Source organism: Cebus imitator, unplaced genomic scaffold, assembly GCF_001604975.1.
Source record: "Cebus imitator isolate Cc_AM_T3 unplaced genomic scaffold, Cebus_imitator-1.0 Scaffold451, whole genome shotgun sequence".
NCBI lineage: Eukaryota > Metazoa > Chordata > Mammalia > Primates > Cebidae > Cebus > Cebus imitator.
Window position 1 is genome coordinate 1,743,811 of NW_016107766.1, and position 20,133 is coordinate 1,763,943.

The following is a 20,133-nucleotide window of genomic DNA, read 5'->3' on the forward strand; positions in this document are numbered from 1 at the left end:
AGAAGTCACTTGTGATTTCACCACTCAAAAAATAACAAGTATTATTACTGGTTGTAATCTTTCAAAAATTTTAATGAATTTTTATTAAAATACATATACAATTTGACTTATCTTCCACAGTAAAATACGTATAATATGTATTTTAATAAAAATGGATTCATCCTTTATTTGCTTTTTAACTTGTGTTTTTCATTTAATTATGACATCTTTCTATATCTGTATATGTGTACATCTCCAACACAGGTTCTATGGGCTTGTATAGATTTTGGGGATTTATGGACCCCTCCATCCAAAAAATATATACAAAATTTTGTGGGTGGTCTCGGTATATGTATTTTTTTCTTAAAAAAAAAATTACAATGGGACTTTTATTAGGTTTACTTTTTTATTGTTAAATTCAAGGAGAGATTATAATCCTGTGTCTTCCCACTCAGCAGCATACTAAAACTCCCAGTGTGTTCTTGTCCTCTTTATTCTATCTCTAAATTTGCACTTGCCTTTCTGTAGGTCCCACATCATTGTTTTAACAATTTCATGGTCATTTTCTTTTAACCTTGTAAACCCGTCTTCAATTAATGCAGAACTCAATGATAATGTATGATTCAATTTACATACACTTGCTTCAGATTCAATATTACATGAACACGTTTCTAAACAGCTATATACTGTTTTCCATATGACAGGATAAAATAAATGACTTTTTATCAAATGGAAACATACCCACAAGGATTTACTTTGCATTTTTACATAACAAAATTTTTTTTACTGTGTCTTTTAAAACTTTTACAAGTTTTCTGTCAATTTTATATATATGTATATAATCATATAGATATATATGCACATATTTATATGTATGTTCTGCATTTTCATATATAACCCAAGGCTATTATTTGAAATTTCTGCTAAAGGAACCAACTGAAAATATGTATATTTCTACACTTCAATGTTTTCTACAAATTTAATTTCATACAAGACAGAACCATAAGAAAAAAAGTTCAGAGATTTGGAGCAAAGGATGGGTAAGGCTTCCTCTGCTCCATCAAATTAATGAACTGTCAGGAAACTCTGTAGTTTGGAAACTTTAACCATGGAGATATATAGCTTTGGTAGGGCCAGCCCATATCCAACTGGCCCTTATTCTCCCAAATTTCCCAGTAAACTTATTTCCCAAAAGTGTGCTCTAGTTTTATCCACTTGAGACCTGTCTTTCTCTCCACTCTTTCCCACCTTTTCCCACCTCCCTAACCTTGTTCTCCCATCTGCCCTCTTGCCTCTCATTCCTTGATCCCCAGACTTGACCTCTGGCTCCTGCTCTGGTCCTTTCCTAGGCAGCTATCTCTCTGCATATTCTTTTGTCAGCTTTGAAGCCAGTTTAACTTCGCTTTCACAGCTCGTTCAGCCTCGTCATGATGATAGACCTCTTCTATTTTCTAAACCTTGTTTCTGTTGTCTGTCATTGCTCCCTTCCTGAATTTGACTTATCTTCCACATTTCCTGCCGCTAGATTGGCTGCTCACTGACTCCCTTCTCCACTCCCACCTCACCACCATTCTCTCTCCTGTTAAGTCAGTTTCTCATTTATTATAGTCTTATGTAGGCAAGTGTAGTTATCTTAACATTAAACCCAATCTACATAGTGTTTGCCTCCAGGAAACAAGAGATTCAAAAGATACATGTAGAATTTAAAGAGAGAGTTATTAATAGCTATCGATTGATTGAGCTATCTAATTTTCATCTTTCTTGTTTTTTAGCCTTAGGCGTGATCTTTACTCATGTGGACGTGTACAAATACTACAATTTCCTTTTGCTGCAAAATGTATAAAAATAATGTTTATATAAGAATTCATTTATTACTGTAAATCTTTTTTTTTTCTTTTTCTTTTTTTCTTTTTTTTTTGAGAGAGGGTCTCCCTCTGTCGCCCAGGCTGGAGTGCAGTGGTATGATCTTGGCTGACCGCAACCTCTGCCTCCCAGGCTCAAGCGATTCTCCTGCCTTAGCCTCCTGAGTAGCTGGGATTATAGACGTGCACCACCAACACCCAGCTAATTTTTGTATTTTTAATACAGACAGGGTTTCACCATGTTGGCCAGGCTGGTCTCAAACTCCTGACCTCAAATGATCCACTTGTCTCAGCCTCCCAAAGTGCTGGGATTACAGGTATGAGCCACTGCACCCAGCCTCCTTACTGTAAATCTTTGTAACTCTCTGCACATGGCTCTAAGTAAAAGTAAATGAATAAATGGAAATGAGTGGGAGGCTATGGGACAGTGTGAGGTTAGGCCAATCCTCAGGGACGGAGCCACTTAGATTCCTAGCTGGAGACCCCTGTTCTGTTAGCACCCTGCCCCACCCCTACTACTACCCCCTAGAGGTACATGGGGCCAAGAGCCCAGTAGAGTGGCATACACAAGAGGTCCACGTGGAGCTATAAGGCCAGAAGGTGGGGAGCAGCAAAAGAGGCTGGGATGATGCTGGCCAGCATCCAGTTCCCCTGCCATCTGGGTACAGGGGGAGGAGCATGGCTGGAGCAGGGCACTGGGCTGGACATGCTACCCTGGGAGGTTGAATGTGGGTCCTAGGTTCTGTGCCACTGGGTGTCAACTAAACTGGGCTTGGGGAGGGCTCCAGGAGGACATGAGGTAGAGAAAGCCCCAGAAAAGGAGGAGCAAATACTGGTGCATGGGTCTGAGCTTTCCCTTGCTCTCTAAGACAGTGCAGGTGCTGGCATGGAAGTGGGAGTTGTGGCCAGTTCTGTGCAGTCAGAGGGGCTGGGGGAAGTCAGGAGCCTGTGGCTCTCAAGCTGTATAGTGGTGGGGTGTGGCGAGTGGGGAGGTCCCCAGGCAGCCTCCAGCTCAATCTGCGTCCCAGCCATACAGTACATGTCCCTGTGTCAGAGGCTGAGAATAGACATGTTGAAGATGTCACAGACACCCTCACTCTTGTCCAGGTTGTAGGTGTAACCATGGTCTTGGCAGATGGAGAAAGATGGAGAAGGAGGGAGAATGCTTCTGAGAACGTCAACTCATCCAGCAGCTATGAGCTTATGCATTCTCTTGTGAGATCCAAGGGCGACAGCTGTTCAGGGAATTCCAGAATGTCTATAGGGTCTGCCTTGAGAGATTCAAAGGAGATAGAGAGATTGGGTTCTGATGCATTGGTAACACTGCTGCTGCTGCTGCTGCTGCTGCTGCTGTCCAGCAGGGCAGAAGACTGCAGGGGGAGGGTATCTCATGCTGCCAGCCCAGCAAAAGTGAGCTCAGCTCACCACTGGACTTTGGAACTGTCAGGGTCAGAGGTAAGGGGCAGTCAACTGGATCCTACTTGGATATGAGTTTTCCTGGAGATGGTACCGGGCAGGGTTGGGCAGATTGGAGGGGCAGAGACTGCAGGTGGGCTCTGGAGGGTGGCAGCATAGGCACAGCCACAGGCAGTGGACTCCATGCCTTGTTGTTCACTAGCATTGAATCTCATACTGTTCAGGTGAATCTCATACTGTTGCCCATTGGGGCCTCTAGAATGGGCATCTGTGGGCTGGTACCAGACAGGGTCTGTATGGCCAATATGGCAGGAGGGTGTCTCCAGCAAAGCCTCTATGGATGTCCTCATGTGTCACATAAGCCAAGCAGCTGTGATGTTCCAGATGTTCTGCTTCCCCCACACCTTGTGCTGGTCCAGTTTTTGCTCCTGCTGCTGTGGCTCCTCGATCTCTGCCTTGAGCTCAGTCAGCTTGTCTGCAATCTCCAGGCCTCTTGTAGCCAGGCCCCATGCCCTTCCACTGATGCTGTTCTTGGATTTTTTCTCCGTTAGCCCTGTGCTTTCCAATACATTGGTAATGCTGTAAACCTGCGGTTTCTGGCACACAGATAGGGTGTCAGTTGCCAGCTTGAGGTCAAGTACGCTGTCCTTGGCCTCCTACAGAAGTGGTGGGAGCTTGGTGGTGAGAGTCTCAAATGCTTCTCGTACCCGACTTAAGGTTCCCCAGGGGCAGCAGTGCCTGTGGCCCAGCCTCTGCTTCTCCTCAGCCAGGCCAGTTATTTTCGTCTCTTATTTACATTTGTTCTAGACTCCTGAGCCCTTCTATACCTACTGAAGTTAAAACGTCTGGTCATAAGATATATATGCCTTTAAGTAAATTAGATATATGAAAATCTGGATTGACAAAAAAAAAATTAATTGTATAACTTTTCCAAACCCTTTATCATGGCATTTTAAAGGACCTCGTAAAATATGCTTTAGTGTCTTTAAAGTTGTCTTAGTTTATTTAAAAATTATTTCAAAATAGTTTTTGAAATGCTGTAAACAGAAGTACATGGCCATGAATGTGTACATGCACCTATAAATAGGCCGTATCTTCACCTTTAAAAAGGCAAACCAGTCTGGATTTTAGTTTTGATTTTTCACATTTGCTATTTCAAATCACTAAAAGTATCAAGAAGTTGTGCATTTCTGCGTTTGAGGTACTACGTGACTGTGCTTTTGTGGAGGTGAAGGAAATATGTGTGCATTACTAAGATCAATCTTGAAGAAAAACTCTATGGGAATTTCCTCTGCATCACCAAAACCATGAACTTTCTGCTCCTCTACTGTTATTAAAAAAGAGCTCATTCCAACAGAGTTGCTGACATTGAACTCAATTCCTTGCATGTAAAGATCCATGTCTTTCACTTACTGGTTAGGGCTGGGGGAGCATATAATGCATATCATGCCTGTCACAGACCAGGAAACTGTAAAAGGAAAAACTCTTGAAGTGACTACTTTTAAGTCAATTGGGATTGATTCTTTCAGCAGAATCTAACAAAAAACAAACATTAAACTAATGACCCTGAAAAATTTTTGTATAGTTTCTTTTGGCCGTTGTAGTCCTATTGGCACAATCTCAGCCTTCAGCTTTTCATGTCCTGTGTGGAGTATGTAGTTATCTAGTTAATCATAACCTTGAATTTATTGTTATCTGAACTTTCCTTTTGTGCATTACCTGCTATCTCCATACTGTATTTTTGTCGTTGTTGTTTGTTTGTTTGTTTGAGACGAGTCTCATGCTCTTGCCCAGGCTGGAGTACAGTGGCATGATCTCAGCTCTCTGCAACCTCCACCTCCTGGGTTCAAGCGATTCTCCCTACCCCAGCCTCCCAAGTAGCTGGGATTGCAGGCACCCACCACCACGCCCAGCTTAATTTCTTCATTTTTTAGTACAGACAGGGTTTTGCCATGTTGGCCAGGTTGGCCTAGAACTCCTGACCTTGGGTGATCCACCTGCCTCAGCCTCCCACAGTGCTGGAATTATAGGCGTGAGCCACCACGCCTGGCCAATACTGTATGTTTTAAAGGGCCACATCCCAAAAAGAAGCCCATCCTTTGCCCCCTACCATTTCAGCCTGTTAAGAACTCTTTATATATATGGCAGACCCATTTATTTATTTATTTATTTGATGATTTCTTTATGTTTATTTGAAACTCTCATTAACTATGTTGTTTGCATCTTTCCTGGTTAAAAGTTCACAGGAAGATTCTGAATTGAAAATACAAATATATGTCTGAGATTATAGCATGTGGAAAGCACTTTTCTAAATTGACTGAGAGTCTTTGTAGAATGGAAAGAGTGAGGGTTCCTGATTCAAAAGAATTTTTTTCAAATCTCAGTGTTTCAGTTTCCTACGTTAGTGACAGTATGCAAGTTACTGAACTTCTCTTCGCTTTCCTATTCCCATCTATGAAAGAGTGATAATAATTTATAGGCTTATGGTACAGATGAATAACAAAATGTATGTGAAAGTACCTGACATTTTTTATTAGATATTGAGTGAAAGTAATAATAAAATAACTGGGACAAGGCAGGTATAAAGAGAACCAGACTATGGTAGTCCCTAAAGGGCTCTTTTTTCCACTTAAATAAGAAAACACGTGTGAAGTCACTAACACAGTGCTCAGAACATAGTTGTCTATCAAGGGATGTTAGTTCTTCATTCATGGAACATTTCCAGTTACATATTTGTTTGACTTTCCAAACTGAAAAGATGTTTATGTATTCTTGTGTCAGCATTCAATAACCAGTTGCCCTCTTGCAATGCTTCTTAACATTAGTGTGTATGCAATTCACCTGGGAATGTTGTTAAATGCAAATTCTGATTCAAGAGGTCTGGGATGGAGCCTAAACGTCTATAGTTTCAAAAGTCCCAGCTGATGCCTATAAAGCTGGTCCAGTTGAATAGCTAGGCCTTAATAGGCCAGGCAGTATCCTCTCTTTGTTCCTTGCATTGTCTGATTTCATAAAGCTTATAGTGTAAAGATGGTATGATTGTACACGTTTTACAAATGAGATTTTAACCCACAGAGGGTTGATGAATGAAGATCATTCACACTAATCATTCTGCCATATTTCTTATGGTACCACAATCAATTTTTTAAATTTTGTAGCTAGTCTCTGATTCTTCCTATTCAGCTATCATATTCCTTTAATAGTTGCCAAGTTTCCTTTTATACTTTTTAAAGTTTTTTAAATTTCAAATTATTATGTATACATATTGTACATATTTATGGGGTATATGTGGTATTTTGATACAAACATATAATGTGTAATAATCAAATCGGAATTGGGATAGCCATTGACTCGAGTTTTTATTATTTATTTGTTTCAGGAACATTCCTATATAATTTATTATATGTAATAAATTATTGTTAACTATAGCCACCCCATTCTGCTGCTGAACACTGAATCTTATTCCTTCTAACTATATTTTTGTCCCCTTTAACGCATCCCCTCTTTATCCCCTCCCTCCCCACTGCCCTTCCCAGCCTCTGAAAACCGTTATTCTATTCTTTATCTGCATGAGTTAATTTTTTTTTTTTTAGCTCCCACGTGTGAGTGACAACATGTGATATTTGTCTTTCTGTGCCTGGCTTATTTCACTTAGCATAATATCCTCCATTTCTACATATGTTGTTGCAAATGACAGGATTTCAGTATGGAGATACTTCAGAAAACTAAAACTAGAACTTCTGTACAATCCAGCGATCCCACTGCTGGGTATATATCTGAAAGAAAGGAAATTAGCATATGGAAGACGTATCTGCACTCCCATATTTATTGCAGCACTATTCACAACAGCCAAGAAACGAAATCAACCTAAGTGTCCATCAACAGATGAATGGATAAAGAAAATGTGGTATATGTACACAGTGGAATACTATTCAGCCATAGAAAAGAATGAAGTCCTTTTATATCTTTATCACTATCCCCTATTCTTTTCCCAATCTTTGCTCAAGTAATATGTAGCTTTGATTTGTCCATATCCCCATGTCTAACCCTGTCAGAGATAACTCACCCTCAGTGGAGCTATCTTCAGTGGCAAAATGGGTGGTAGCAGTGAAGCAGATTTTGACATTTATTTGGCATCATTAATACAAGCTAGGTTTGTAGCTAGAACTCCTTTCTAGCTCTCTGGAATGAGCTGTCAAATCCTCTCCCAAAACCAGTGAGAAGACAGTGGAGCTGAGAACTATCAACTCTGGAATACCAATTTCCATGGATCTACCACCAGCAAGCCCAGATTCACCAACTGGGGTATTTTTCATGCCCCTCACTATTTCCAGCTTGATATCAGAGGATGCATTCCCATTGCATCGCATCCCCCAAGCCTTGTTTCTAGTAAATTCTCTGGAATAATACTGTTCTGCTGCATGCTTCTGTTATTTTTGCCCCTAGTTACATCACTTAAATTGCTGCTTAACTGTGTACATAGCTATGCCATAATTAACTAATCTTCAAATATGGCACATTCTGATTCCTTCCCAACTTTTTTTGCTGTTACAAGGCATGGTAGGCCATGGCCTTGCTAAGATCTAAGCACCTGCTTTTCAGTTATTTCTTGCTTCTTCATCCACCTATTTGCCTCCTCAATGAATGCTTGCAGGTGTGGGTTCTCCCTTTTAGAAACACATCACCCAATATGGGATTCAAATACATATTTGAATAACTGAGTAACCTTGTTATAGTATGGTAAGTATCATGCTTCAAAACTTGGATTTTACCTGTTTGCTTGCTGTGTGACCTTGGACAAGATATGTAATATCTCTGTGCTTCAGTTTCCTCACCTATGATACAGGGATAATAATAGTACTTATCTCACAGGGTTGTTGTAAGAATTAAGGAAATGATGTATGAAAATAGCACAGAAGTGTCCAGCATTTAGTGCATGCTCAATGTTGGCTGTCGTTAATGATAAGCTTGCTTTATCTTTTTATTCATGCTATTAAACCTGAATTTTTATGGAAATATGGCTACAGAGAGAACTTTTTTTTTTTTTTTGGCAAGGAGTGTAAGGAGCAGAGAGGGGAGTACAGTGGTCTCAAGAGGGTAAAGCACATATTAGGAAATATGATCAGTTCTAATTATGTGGCCAGGTATCATAATTTCTAATATGAGGGAGTTGCTGAACCAGGACACAGGCTGTCAGAGGTGTTTCATTATCAGTCAATTTGGCTGAGATCTGCATAGTCACCAAACATCAAACCATCACCCACCATCAGTGAGGTTGTGTGTTCCCACACACTTAAAATATTACGATATTTCTTGTTACTGAATGGTGTACATGTATTTTCTCTTTCCCCTAGCATTCTTTTTTCTTCCTTCTTTTCTTCTAGTGTAAGTAGAGAATAAGGAAAGTTCTTATTGACTTGGGCTTGTCCTAAAAAATAGACTTTGTTGTACTCATTTGACCTCCTTTTCTGTAAACAGTTTTCCACTGTTCAGCAGAGTTCTGGCAGCTGCGAGACCCCTCAGTGGGAGCAGGGACTAGGTATAAACTTGGAGACTATTTTAGGAGATAGGAAAATGTGGGGAATTTGGGGTCATTTGTTCACTCTCAACTGCGAGAGGAGTACAACAAAAACATCTGAATTAAGGATTTTTCTGCATTTTAATTATTAGACCAAGTCCTTGCTTGATAAGAAAATAAATCCAACGATAAATCAAATGTATGAAGGAAAGACCAGGCATGTTTCTTATCTCTGTGTTCTCAAGTGCTGAAACCAAAATTGCACGTCAAAATGCTGATCTTCCTTCTTAATCATGTACTAGACTAATGGAGCCCCAGAAAGAGTAAAGCCATCAGTTCTTTTACTTAGGCAGAAATTCTTGCCCATTCCTTTGGATCACGTTGCTGGTCCTCCTTGTATCCTACAGTGTTACTGTGTGGGACAGGAGCCTTGGAGGAATTGCCAAACTCCAGGGCACGTGAGCAATCTGTGAGCGGTCCAGCTCATCAGCAGGCTTGTATCTTACGAGGTTTTCTTCCGACCCAGGAGTCCACTTCAGCCTTCCTTCAGAAAACGTTTCCTAGAATATATTCTTGCGTTTAAACTACACAGAAGTTGTTTTCTAAAGAAAAAGCAGGAAGAAAGAATTGATTAACCATTACTTCCAACTCAATATTGTCTGCTAGAAATTTTACGGATGCTGGATATCACAGAGTGCTTTCACTCTAGAGAATTGGTGTCTATTCTAGAACCCATGATGATTTTCAAAATTTCAAAATTTCTTCCATGTATTCAGGGAAAATACAAGTAGAGAAACATTGCTATTTTTTAAGCCTCATTAAGTCAGCATTGTAGATCAAGGCCTCCTCATGGGTTACAGACGAAAGTGGCAACTGTATGACTGTGTCACCTCAGTGTCCATCAAGAGAGAATAGTACATCCATAGTATGGAATCTTATATGGCCATTAGAAATGAAATACTTCTACTGGATATGCACTGATGGGGAAGCTCATCTGTCATAATTTCTTTAGAAATATAGTGGTGCAAAACATTATTCAGAGTGTGATCTCATTTTTGTAAAAACATAAAACCAAAATGTATAAATGAATATATAGGTATAGGTATCTGCTTCATTAAGAATAAGAATAATATATTTTAACCATCAACAGTGGATTATCCAAGGTATTGAAAATTTTTTTTAATTGGGGGGATGGGGGCAAAGAAGTGGGAGACATTTTCACTTTTTAATTTATTCACTACTGCATTGTTTGGAATTTTGTTTGTAAACATGTATTTTCATAGTACTTTACATAATTTTTTAAAAAATGTATCAGGAATAAACCTCTCTGTATATCTAGTGGTTTGAAGCTCTATTCCAAAAGGAAACACAAAGTCAACCGGCAAATAGTGCAAATGACAAGTGTCTCTTCTCCTGAAGAAACTCCTTTAAAATTACAGTATAAATTGTCTCACACTTGCAAATATATAGCTGATACATGTCACAGATTACAAGAGCTAAAAATGAAATCCAAGGCTGTTGTATGAGGGAAATCATTACATCTTATCTGAGTGGCCTGATAATAATAGCAAAAAGGAAGCATGTATATACAGCTTTAAAAGATGCCAAAAGTATGCAGGTATTTTCATAATAGTCTTAGGAAGGTGTGCTGCCTCTGTATTATGACACCTAACATCATAGATACTGATTGTCATCCTTACACCTTCCTTTTTAAGAGTTCCATCTCAACATAGAGGACAACCATTTCCATGGCAATGAATCCAGTAACTAGTGAACATATTTGTATTGAGAACCTAATGTTAGGGGTAGAGGAAGCACAAAGACAAATGAGAGCCAAGAATTTCCCTCTGAGATGAAGTACTAGAATGCTACATGGGCACACAGTGCTATGAATAAACTACAACTTTTTTTTTTTTTTTTTTTTTTTAAAGACAGGGTCTCATTCTTTTGCTCAGGTTGGACTGCAGCGGTGCGATCTCAGCTCACTGCAACCTCTGCCTCCCGGGTTCAAGTGATTCTCTTGCCTCAGCCTCCTGAGCAGATGGGATTACAGGCACGTGCCACCTTGCCTAGCTAGTTTTTGTGTTTTTAGTAGAGACGGGGTTTCACCATGTTGGCCAGGTTGGTCTTGAACTCCTGACCTTAAGTGATCTGCCCACCTCAGCCTCCCAAAGTGCTGGGATTACAAGCGTGAGCCACCGCACCCAGCCAAACTAGGACTTTAGAATAGAGTGGTTCATCCCTCCAAAGGTAGGTGTTTTGTTTTCTATTTTGTTTTGTTTTAGGTTAGGAAAAACAAACTGATTGTAAGCAGAGAGGAAAGAATCAGTATAGAGAGGAGATGAAGAGGTGATTAAGGGAAAAGAGGTAGTTAACTAGATATGCCCTGGAAGAAGCAAAGAGAGAGCCCAGGGGAGAGACTGACCTTAGACAGAGGAAGAATATCATCCAGAATCTACAGAGGCAGGAAGAGGGCCTGAGAGGGCCTGAGCAGTGGGGTGAAGGAGGAGGAAACAAAGGGGTCTGTGTGACTTTCTCCATCTGGTGAGAAGTGACTTTACTGACAGAGTGTGAAAGAGTAGTGGTAGGTTTGGGGGCTGTAGAAAGACTTGGAATAGGCACTGTGAAGAATGGAAGATCACCTGGAATGATTACAAAGATAGTGGGGCATCACTGAGGTGCCAGCTGAGGCAGAGTAGCATGAATTTTTAGTGAAATTAATTTAAAAAATATTCTTGTTACTTTTTCTAGCAAACGCAGCAGCCAGGCACAGGGGCATAGAAATTCGGAGTGGCTAAAATGGATTGAGTGTAGAAATCAGATGATTCCTATAATGAAAGCTTCATATGAAAATTTACTGGAAATTAGTCAAATAATTGCTTCATTACAGATTTCACTTTGTCAGTGTTTTTCCCTTAATTTTTATAGTCAAATATGTACTTCTATAAAGAGGTGGAACAATATCCTGTACTTTAAATGTTAACCAACCAGGTAATGCCATTAGAATTTCTAAAGCGTCTAGCTCACAGTTGCTTCTCATACATTATGTATTTTTAGGCTGGAAAAACTAATAACATCCTTTCTGGAAGACCAGGATCCAGAGAGTAGATTAGAGGTTGGCGCTGATATGCGTAAAATTCATCACTGTTTTCATCATTTAAAGGTAAACTTAAATGTTTCCCCAATAAAGCCATTTTCAGCCATGTTCAAGCTGCAAAAAAGCTTTTCTAGTTGACCAATTCTTGGAAGGTTAGGATCCAGCATTATATACCCAGAAAATGATATGGTCTTTGAACCAATAGTCTGATTATCATTGAGTTTCTTCAGAGATTATGTCTTACTTGCCAATAAATAAACTCAGGCCATGGACTTCTAATTCTTTTGCCAGGAACCTCTACCTTCTGCACACAATAGTTCCATATTTTAAAAAATATATTTTCCTCCCTGAGGGGAGCATCACACACTGGGGTCTGTTGGGGGGAACAGGGGAGGGACAGTGTGGGGTAGGGAGGTTGGGGAGGGTAACATGGGGAGAAATGCCAGCTATAGGGACAGGGGGATGGAGGCAGCAAAGCACATTGCCATGTATGTGCCTGTACAACAATCCTTCATGATCTGCACATGTGCCCCAGAACCTAAAGTGCAACTATATAGATAGATATAATTATATATATATTTGTTTTTGTATATATATAATTTGTTTTTCCTATATATACATATATAATTATATATATATTTTTCAAGCTATATCAAGAGCATTGCATTCTGCATTTTTTCAACAGTTTGATATACACATATGATATTTCAGTTTTTCTCTGCCTTAGGTTTTAATTTTCATGATGAAGGGCTGGGAATATCATCCCTTTTACTTCTAGCTGGCTTGTATTTTTGCATACTTCATTAATATAATAAACATTTGTTGTGAGTTACTAAGGGCCAGGTATAGATAAGGCAGAGTTTAATAAGCAAGTCATGGAGAAGACAGATGTTGTAAAGAATAATCACAATACATGATAAGTACTAGAATAAAAGCGTGAATTAAGTGGAATGGTATATAGAGAAAGGGAAAGGAGTCCAAGAGGAGATAATGTTGAGTAGGAATTTCCCAAGTTAGGGAAGGAGAGAGAAGATACAAGGGGGCTGAGGGGGTTGGGGAAGAAAGAGGGAAAAGAAGGCAGGTTGAAGGGAGAAAACATGCCAAGCCAAAAAAGCAACTTCATCGCAAAGGCATTGCACCTGCCTCAGGCAGGTCACACATGCCTGATGTGTGCAGGGAATGGTTAAAGGAAAAACAGTCAAAGAAACAAAGAAATTTGGACTAGAGATATGGATGCTAAGCTCTTACTTCATCTTACAGAAACTACTGAATGACAAGAAGATCCTTGGAAACAATACAGTCTCCTCTGAAGGCAAAGACCAAGACTGCCAAGAACCATTAAAAGAGGAAGAATATAGAAAGCTACAAGATATTCTAAAGCAGAGAGATAATGAAATCAGTATCCTTTCTAAAATGATGAAGAAACTTCCTCTCTCCTGGTTTGAAAGGGGTGAACAACAGTCTTTCCCGAGCCGCATGGCTGAGCTCCCCACCTAGCTTCCAATTCACATTGCTTCTTTCCATTGAGAAGTCAAATGTCCCTTCAGCAAAGTACTGCAACTAGTGAAAAAGTGTTTCTATAAAAGAAAAAAAAAATGTGTTTGTTTTTAGCCTGACATGGTTACTCTTGCAAGGAACATTTTAGTTTATTTTAAAGTATGAGCTTTTTTACACCATCTTTTAACATTAATTTTTAAAAATACATTGTTTGGCTCCTCTGTTTGTTCTTTTTGTTTTAGCCCTGAGCCAGTAAGTTAGCTGGTTATCTTTAGCGAGCTGACCGGACACCAGGCTGACCACAGCCTCACCATGGCCCAGAATTTGTGGCTGGTGCGTGGGTGAAACTCAAATGATGGCTGAAAAACGACAAATGGTATTTAGCTTATGAAGAGCAGAGATTGATTTAAATTTAACTTCTTATTTAAAAGCCAGATCTGCTGCTGTGAGTTCCACTTACAAATGTTCCCAAATTCGGAAGTGAGTATAGATGAGTGTTCAAGATAGAATTCTTTTATTTTTTTTTAGCTAAACTGATCAGTACCAAATAAGATAGAATTCTTATTGGCTCCAGGAGGCAGTGTATTTTGGGTGCTGAAAGTGGTAGTAGCCCATGGGAGCATGTGCTGCCTCTAGTTGTAGACTAAACGGTTACTTCTAAGGAGCCCCTGTCGGGCTGGGTGGCCCTCAGGCCTCCCAGATCATTATTCAGTATTGTTTCTCATTTTATCTTTCAAGCTTCTTGTAAAAAGATTTTGATATTTTCATTGCTTTTGCAGAATTTGAACATGCACAAGAAATCCTTTTGGTCTGTTCTTTACAAACAGATATTTTTGTTCATTTTAAAAAATTACTAAGAGACACTTTCGCTTCAGCTGTTTATGCAAAATGCATGAAACTAGTCTACACAAAGGAAGTCCAGTAATAAAGAGGTAAAAACAGACCAAATGTGAGGTAGGCATGCTGCCTGATTAACTTGGGTCTCTGATTTTACTTGAGTATTAGCAGACCCTGTGTGTCAGATTCAAGTGAGTTTAGCTGGCTTGTTATCTGGCCAGGAACAGTGGGTTCAGCTGAGAATTACCCCCACCCCGACGCAAGCCTTCATCCGTCAGTGCTGCCCACGGTGTTGTCACCCTTGCATTCCCTTTCCTTCCTCTTACACCGTCCATCTCCAAGCATGGTCTCCGCCTGGACCTCAATCCTGGCCCCAGCCCCAGCCTGAGCTCTGCTTCTTTTCCTGGCCTTGATCCTAGTCTAGGATCTTCTCCTTTAATTCCTCCTACCAACTTCTTAATCCCCGTCTGGGCTTATGAATGTCTGCACATATAGGAGGGATGAAACGAGATATGACAGAGAAAGAACAGTCCAAGCTTGTTCCTATATGTTTATTTTAAAAAGAGAGCGAAAGGGAGATATCCATCACCTCCCCTCCTTCACTGTGGTGACTCCAGGCATCACTGTTCATGTGGGGCTACTCTAGATTCTTAACTGACTGTCAGCAATTCAAACAGCGCTCCCTCTATCTGAGACGCTTATTCAAAATGATGGAGAGTCAGAGTGGAAAGAATATTGCACTTCAATTCATACCTGGATTGAAATCCTAGCTCTTCATTTATTAGCTGTATACCTACTCAATGTAGTTGCTTTTTATTCTTTAGGAGCAACAGCATAAGACCTGCTGAGAAAAGCCCATAAGTGGCTGGGCATGGTGGCTCAAGCCTGTAATCTCAGCACTTTGGGAGGCCGAGGCAGGCGGATCGTGAGGTCAAGAGATCAAGACCATCCTGGCCAACATGGTGAAACCCTGTCTCTATTAAAAATATAAAAATTAGCTGGGAGTGGTTGCACATACCTGTAGTCCCAGCTGCTCGGGAGACTGAGTCAGGAGAATCGCTTGAGTCCTGGAGGTGGAGGTTGCAATGAGCTGAGATCATGCCGCTGCCCTCCAGCATGGTGACAGAGCAAGATTCCATCTAAAAAAAAAAAGAAAAAAGAAAAGTCCATAAGTGCTTTGAGCACTACCGAGTGTGATGTAATTGGAATTATGACTATGACGACAATGAGTAAGCTCAGAAGAAGGAAGAATAGCAGCTAAGATATAATCATCTCAGAGCTGTGCTTATCAAAGATCAACAACCAAGAAAGACTCCTGAAGTTTCACAGTTATGCAGAGTCGGATGGGAGGATGTTTTCATGTCTTTCTTTGTAGAACCCAGAAGGCTAAGACTGTGACACAACAAATGGGAAAGATCTAGCTTCTAGGAAAAAAAGCAATTATAATTGAGTTTAACAAAAGACAGTCATGCACCCACATGATTGTGAACAACATCAGATCTTCTTGGAAAGGGAGTGAAAATGATGTCCTGTCAGTGACATCGTCAGTTTGAGTGACGTTCACACACCCTTCATAAAATATATGACAGCGGAATTGATTACCCAGCAAAGTGCTTGGCACCAAGGCCACTCCCGTAAATGGGAGTGGGGAGGACAAGAAGGCAGGGGAAAGGTGAGAAGAAGGAAGGCAGCACAGAAGATAGATTGATATTGTGATCTTTATGACAGGTACTTCAGAACGCATCACTATTCTGATGGAAATCTTCAAGGGGCTTCCCATGATACTTAGAATGAAACCAAACTCCTTGCTCCGGTTTACAAGGCCCTGGGGGATCTTGCCCTGCCCACCCACAACCTCATTTCTCACACCTCATCCCACGTGTGCTCTGCTTCAGTCACAGTTACCTTCTTGTCGTTCTTCTAACACGAGGTTCCTCAGCCTTGGCACTATCAACATTTGCAGCTGGATAATCCTTCATTGTGGGAGCTCTCCTGTGCGTTGTGTGATGTGGGATCACAGGATTGCAGTATTATGAGCCACTGCTGGGCCTGTTTCTCTTTAGGGATTTCATCATTTCTGCATAGACGCTCTTCTTCTGGCTGGTTCTTCGTATGGGTCAGATCTCAGCTTAAAGATTACTCTTAGGCCTTTTGTAGCAGCAGCCACCCAGTCACCCTTGAGCTTCTTCAAATTAGATATCTGGCATTCTGACTTTGTGTATGCGTGCGTGTGCCTGCACGCATGTGTGAGATCTCTTTCCCCAGTAAGACATCTGCTTCATAAGGGCAAGACTAGCCTGCCTTGTCATTGCTCTATACCCATGCCTAGAACAGGGCCTGGCATCTGTAGCACAAGCTTCAGCAAGTATCACTGACTGAGTGAGCAAACGGATATTGCCATTGCAGTGTGTGAACCAGTGGAAGTGTATGATGACATTGGTAATCAGTTCCATACAAAGAGGAGCAGCGCATTGAGCCAGAGCCCTCATCTCTGTCGTGTTCATGCTTAGATACTAAGAAGCTGTGAACGTTTTTGGTAAGTACGTGTTGTTTTGGGGCAAGGAATGAAAGCCACATCAGAGAGAGAGAAACTGATTATGCTCCCAGAAATCACCAAGTGGGAGTTCAAGCTGAGGTGGAAGGTGAAGGTCAAATGACTTCCATGCTGCTTGCCCAAGAATAAATATAACCTGGGTACCTCTCCCCCTTTCTAAGTAGTAGTGTTCTCTCCCACACCATCGCACATTTCGACTCCCATTTTAATGAGCCTTCTCTAGGGATGCAAAGGCATTGAATTCGTCTTACCACATATGCAATTAGAGTTCTGAGATTCTCAATAGGGATTCTAGTCATTCCTTTTAGCAGATTGGACAAAAATCTCTTAGAATTCTAGGCATCTTGAGCCCAGAATGAACGGCGAAGTAGGGTAGAGGGGAGTGCTTTTGTCCTTTATCATCAATGGTCTTGGCATATCTCAATGGCCCCCAAAAGGCGCATTTTAAAATGTTGTGTCTGTGCCAATAATTCACTTCTTTTCAGTTCCATTTGAGTACGAAAATTAGTGGCTGAAAAAGCCCTCATCTGAAGGTACTCTACATAAGCATGTGTTGAGCTTGGAGTGCGTGGCTGCACCTTTGTCACCACACTGGCCACCAGGAGGAAGATGGCTGATCTGCCAGCTGGGTGGGTTTCACCATTCTCCCGCTCTGCTCTTCTGCTGCCTCCTGAGCAGGCGTGTGCTCAACCAGGGGGCTGATACGTATACATAGGCTATGTAAGTAAATTCACCTTTTATCTGGGAAGATGTATACATAGTCTATTGTCTGCTGCTATTCAGCCTTCATTTGACTTTTTATAAGCACTTTCATAACATTGTTAAGATGTACCTGGTTTAAACTCAGAACATTTTAAAGTCCTTGGGTTTGCTAATTTTTCATATAATGGTGCTATATTGAAAGAAAGCCTCCTAAATTGTCCATAACTATATACAGGGCTTCAGGAAGTTGAAGCCTTCCTTCAGTCAGTCTTTGCCATATGATAAATAGCAAATGTTAGGCACATTAATGACACTTGGGACATTCGCGTTTTGATTACTATAAGCTAGCATCAGTCATTAAATCCTTAAGTCAACTTTCAGATATCCTGGTCAACATGTTAAAAAAAGAAAAGAAGAAAGTTCAGGAGGCTCTCTACTTGCCTGCCAAGGGTAGGCATGAATTCAGACACTCTCAGAGCCCACCCTTCCCCCTGGGAAACCCAGAAGAAGGCCAAAGAATGCTACTACCCTCAGCTCCCTCGCAGGCCCAGGACTTCAGCACTTTGGGGTACAGATCCAGTTTGCTCCACAAGAAAACAGGTCAGTTGACTAAATCTCCAGTATTTCTCATTGTCTGTAATGGATTTCAGTGTAGCGCCCTTTAGTTTTAAATGTATCAGGATGAAGGCTCAAACAATTTCTCTGTTAGAATTATTTTTCATAACTATCAATTCTCTTAAATTAAATACCAGTTTCCCAAACTGATGACTGAACTGAGAGGAACCAAGTATGATTTTTTTTTTTGACTTTAGGTTCTGGGGTACATGTGAAGGTCATGCAAGGTTGTTGCATAGGTGCATACACAACCAGGTGGTTTGCTGCCTCTATTCCCAATTATGAATTTTCACAGAATTCAGCGGTATAATAGATGGATTCAGGGTAAGAGTAAAAAAGCTAACTTTAAAGAAATGGAATAAAAGCCTTTCTCTGATATGGGAAGGAAAGAATAAGATCAGATATTGGTGATGTGATGATGATGCAGTATTTATTTCTAAATCCAAATGAGCTACCTGCAGGAAAACTATTTTAAAATATTACCACAGTGTTAAATGACAATAAATTAAGAAAACTTTGTCAGATAATAGCATTTGGCGGGGTTGGGCCAACTCAGAGCCACCTTTCCTGTTTCCAGCTTTTTAATGGTGTGGCAGTCCTACTGCTACAGACTGTGCTTGGAGCTCAAGTTCATTCATGTATGTTTCTGTTAGGCCAGCAGAGAATGATGTGCACACAGGTGGCTGATGCCTTTCCCTTAAAGACACTGAGGAATCAGACCTATGGAATGTACTGGAACAAATGGGTAAAGCCATTCCCTTTTTGGCAACCGAAGTTGAAATTTTTTGTGTAAAGACATGCGGAATGGTCTACCTAACACTCGTGGTTTTCTGAAGGATTCAGCCTGGGAATAATTAAGCAGTGTGGTGCTCATTAAGAAGCACGTATTTTAGTTAAGGCAAGATTGAGAAGCATGGAAATATGTATTATGACATTACAGTTATTTATCTCTTAATTCTATATCTCCTTGCTTTGAATATTTTTTTCAGCAACACAGTAGAACGAACTCAAAATCCCAGGAAACCAAAAATGCTATTTACCATTTATCATGATGACAGTGGAATTATTAATGAAGATCAATAATTCCTCCCTATGGTAGTTTTCTATACATCTTTGGTGGTTGGAAAAATAAGTGGCCATTTGGACTGCTGAATTCATTAATTTATTCATTCTTTTATTCATTCCTCTTTCATTTGATGAATGTTTATAGAGTGCATCCTTTATTCTAGGCATAATGCTAATAAGTATAATTATAGCCACAGCTTACATAGCCCCTATATACATCAAGTACTATTCTAAGTTCTCTGCCTGGATTAACTCATTTAATCTTTATCCTATAAGTTCTTGTTTTATTTCATATTACAGAGGAAAGCATACACGGGCAAATGCAGGCTCTGACCTCAGAGTATGTACAGACTGACAGGGAAGAGAGCACTTTGGGAGGCCGAGGCAGGCAGATCACCTGAGGTCGGGAGTTTGAGACCATACTGACCAATGTGGAGAAGCCCCATCTCTACTAAAAATACAAAATTAGCCAGGCGTGGTGGCACATACTTGTAATTCCAGCTTCTCTGGAAGCTGGGGCAGGAGAATCGCTTGTATCCGGGAGGTGGAGGTTGCAGTGAGCCGAGATCACACCATTGCCCTTCAGCCTGGTCAACAAAAGCGAAACTCCGTCCCCCCCCAAAAAAAGAACAATCGATTACAAAAGTACATGTCTATATTACTGAGAAAGCACATACCAAGAACCCAACTTCCAGTAAAAACTAGAAAAATCCCAAAAGGGGAGTAAAGGTAGAGATGTGGCTAGAAGGAATACTGCCACAGAGAGAATCAGTGGCTTGAATAGCTTTCCAGGCCTTTGTGGTGGAAAGGAGCATTTTAGGAAGTACAAAAGCCGGGTCTGGTTAGAATCTGGAGAGTGAGAGGCTGGGAAGACAGGTTGATTGACGTGGGCAGAAGGGATTGGCAGAGGACACTAAGACTGCATAACCAGTTAGGAGGCCATGGCAACAGGCCAGGCTGAAGGACAGGGATGATGCGAGAGAGGCAGAGG

The 20,133-nt window shown here is 40.7% G+C and overlaps 1 protein-coding gene across 1 annotated transcript in view; it reads left to right on the forward strand.

The window, feature by feature from the left end:
* The window catches only part of LOC108291403 (kinesin-like protein KIF6), a gene marked incomplete at its 3' end in the record, with an annotated part of 186,501 nt that extends 167,679 nt beyond the window's left edge, over nt 1-18,822 (forward strand). Inside the window, exons 11-14 of the mRNA XM_017511775.2 lie at nt 11,833-11,938; nt 13,133-13,271; nt 17,844-18,062; nt 18,731-18,822. Coding sequence (XP_017367264.2) covers nt 11,833-11,938; nt 13,133-13,271; nt 17,844-18,062; nt 18,731-18,822 — 556 coding nt within the window. The remainder of the gene's footprint in view (nt 1-11,832; nt 11,939-13,132; nt 13,272-17,843; nt 18,063-18,730) is intronic.
* Between the last annotated feature and the right edge of the window lie 1,311 nt (nt 18,823-20,133).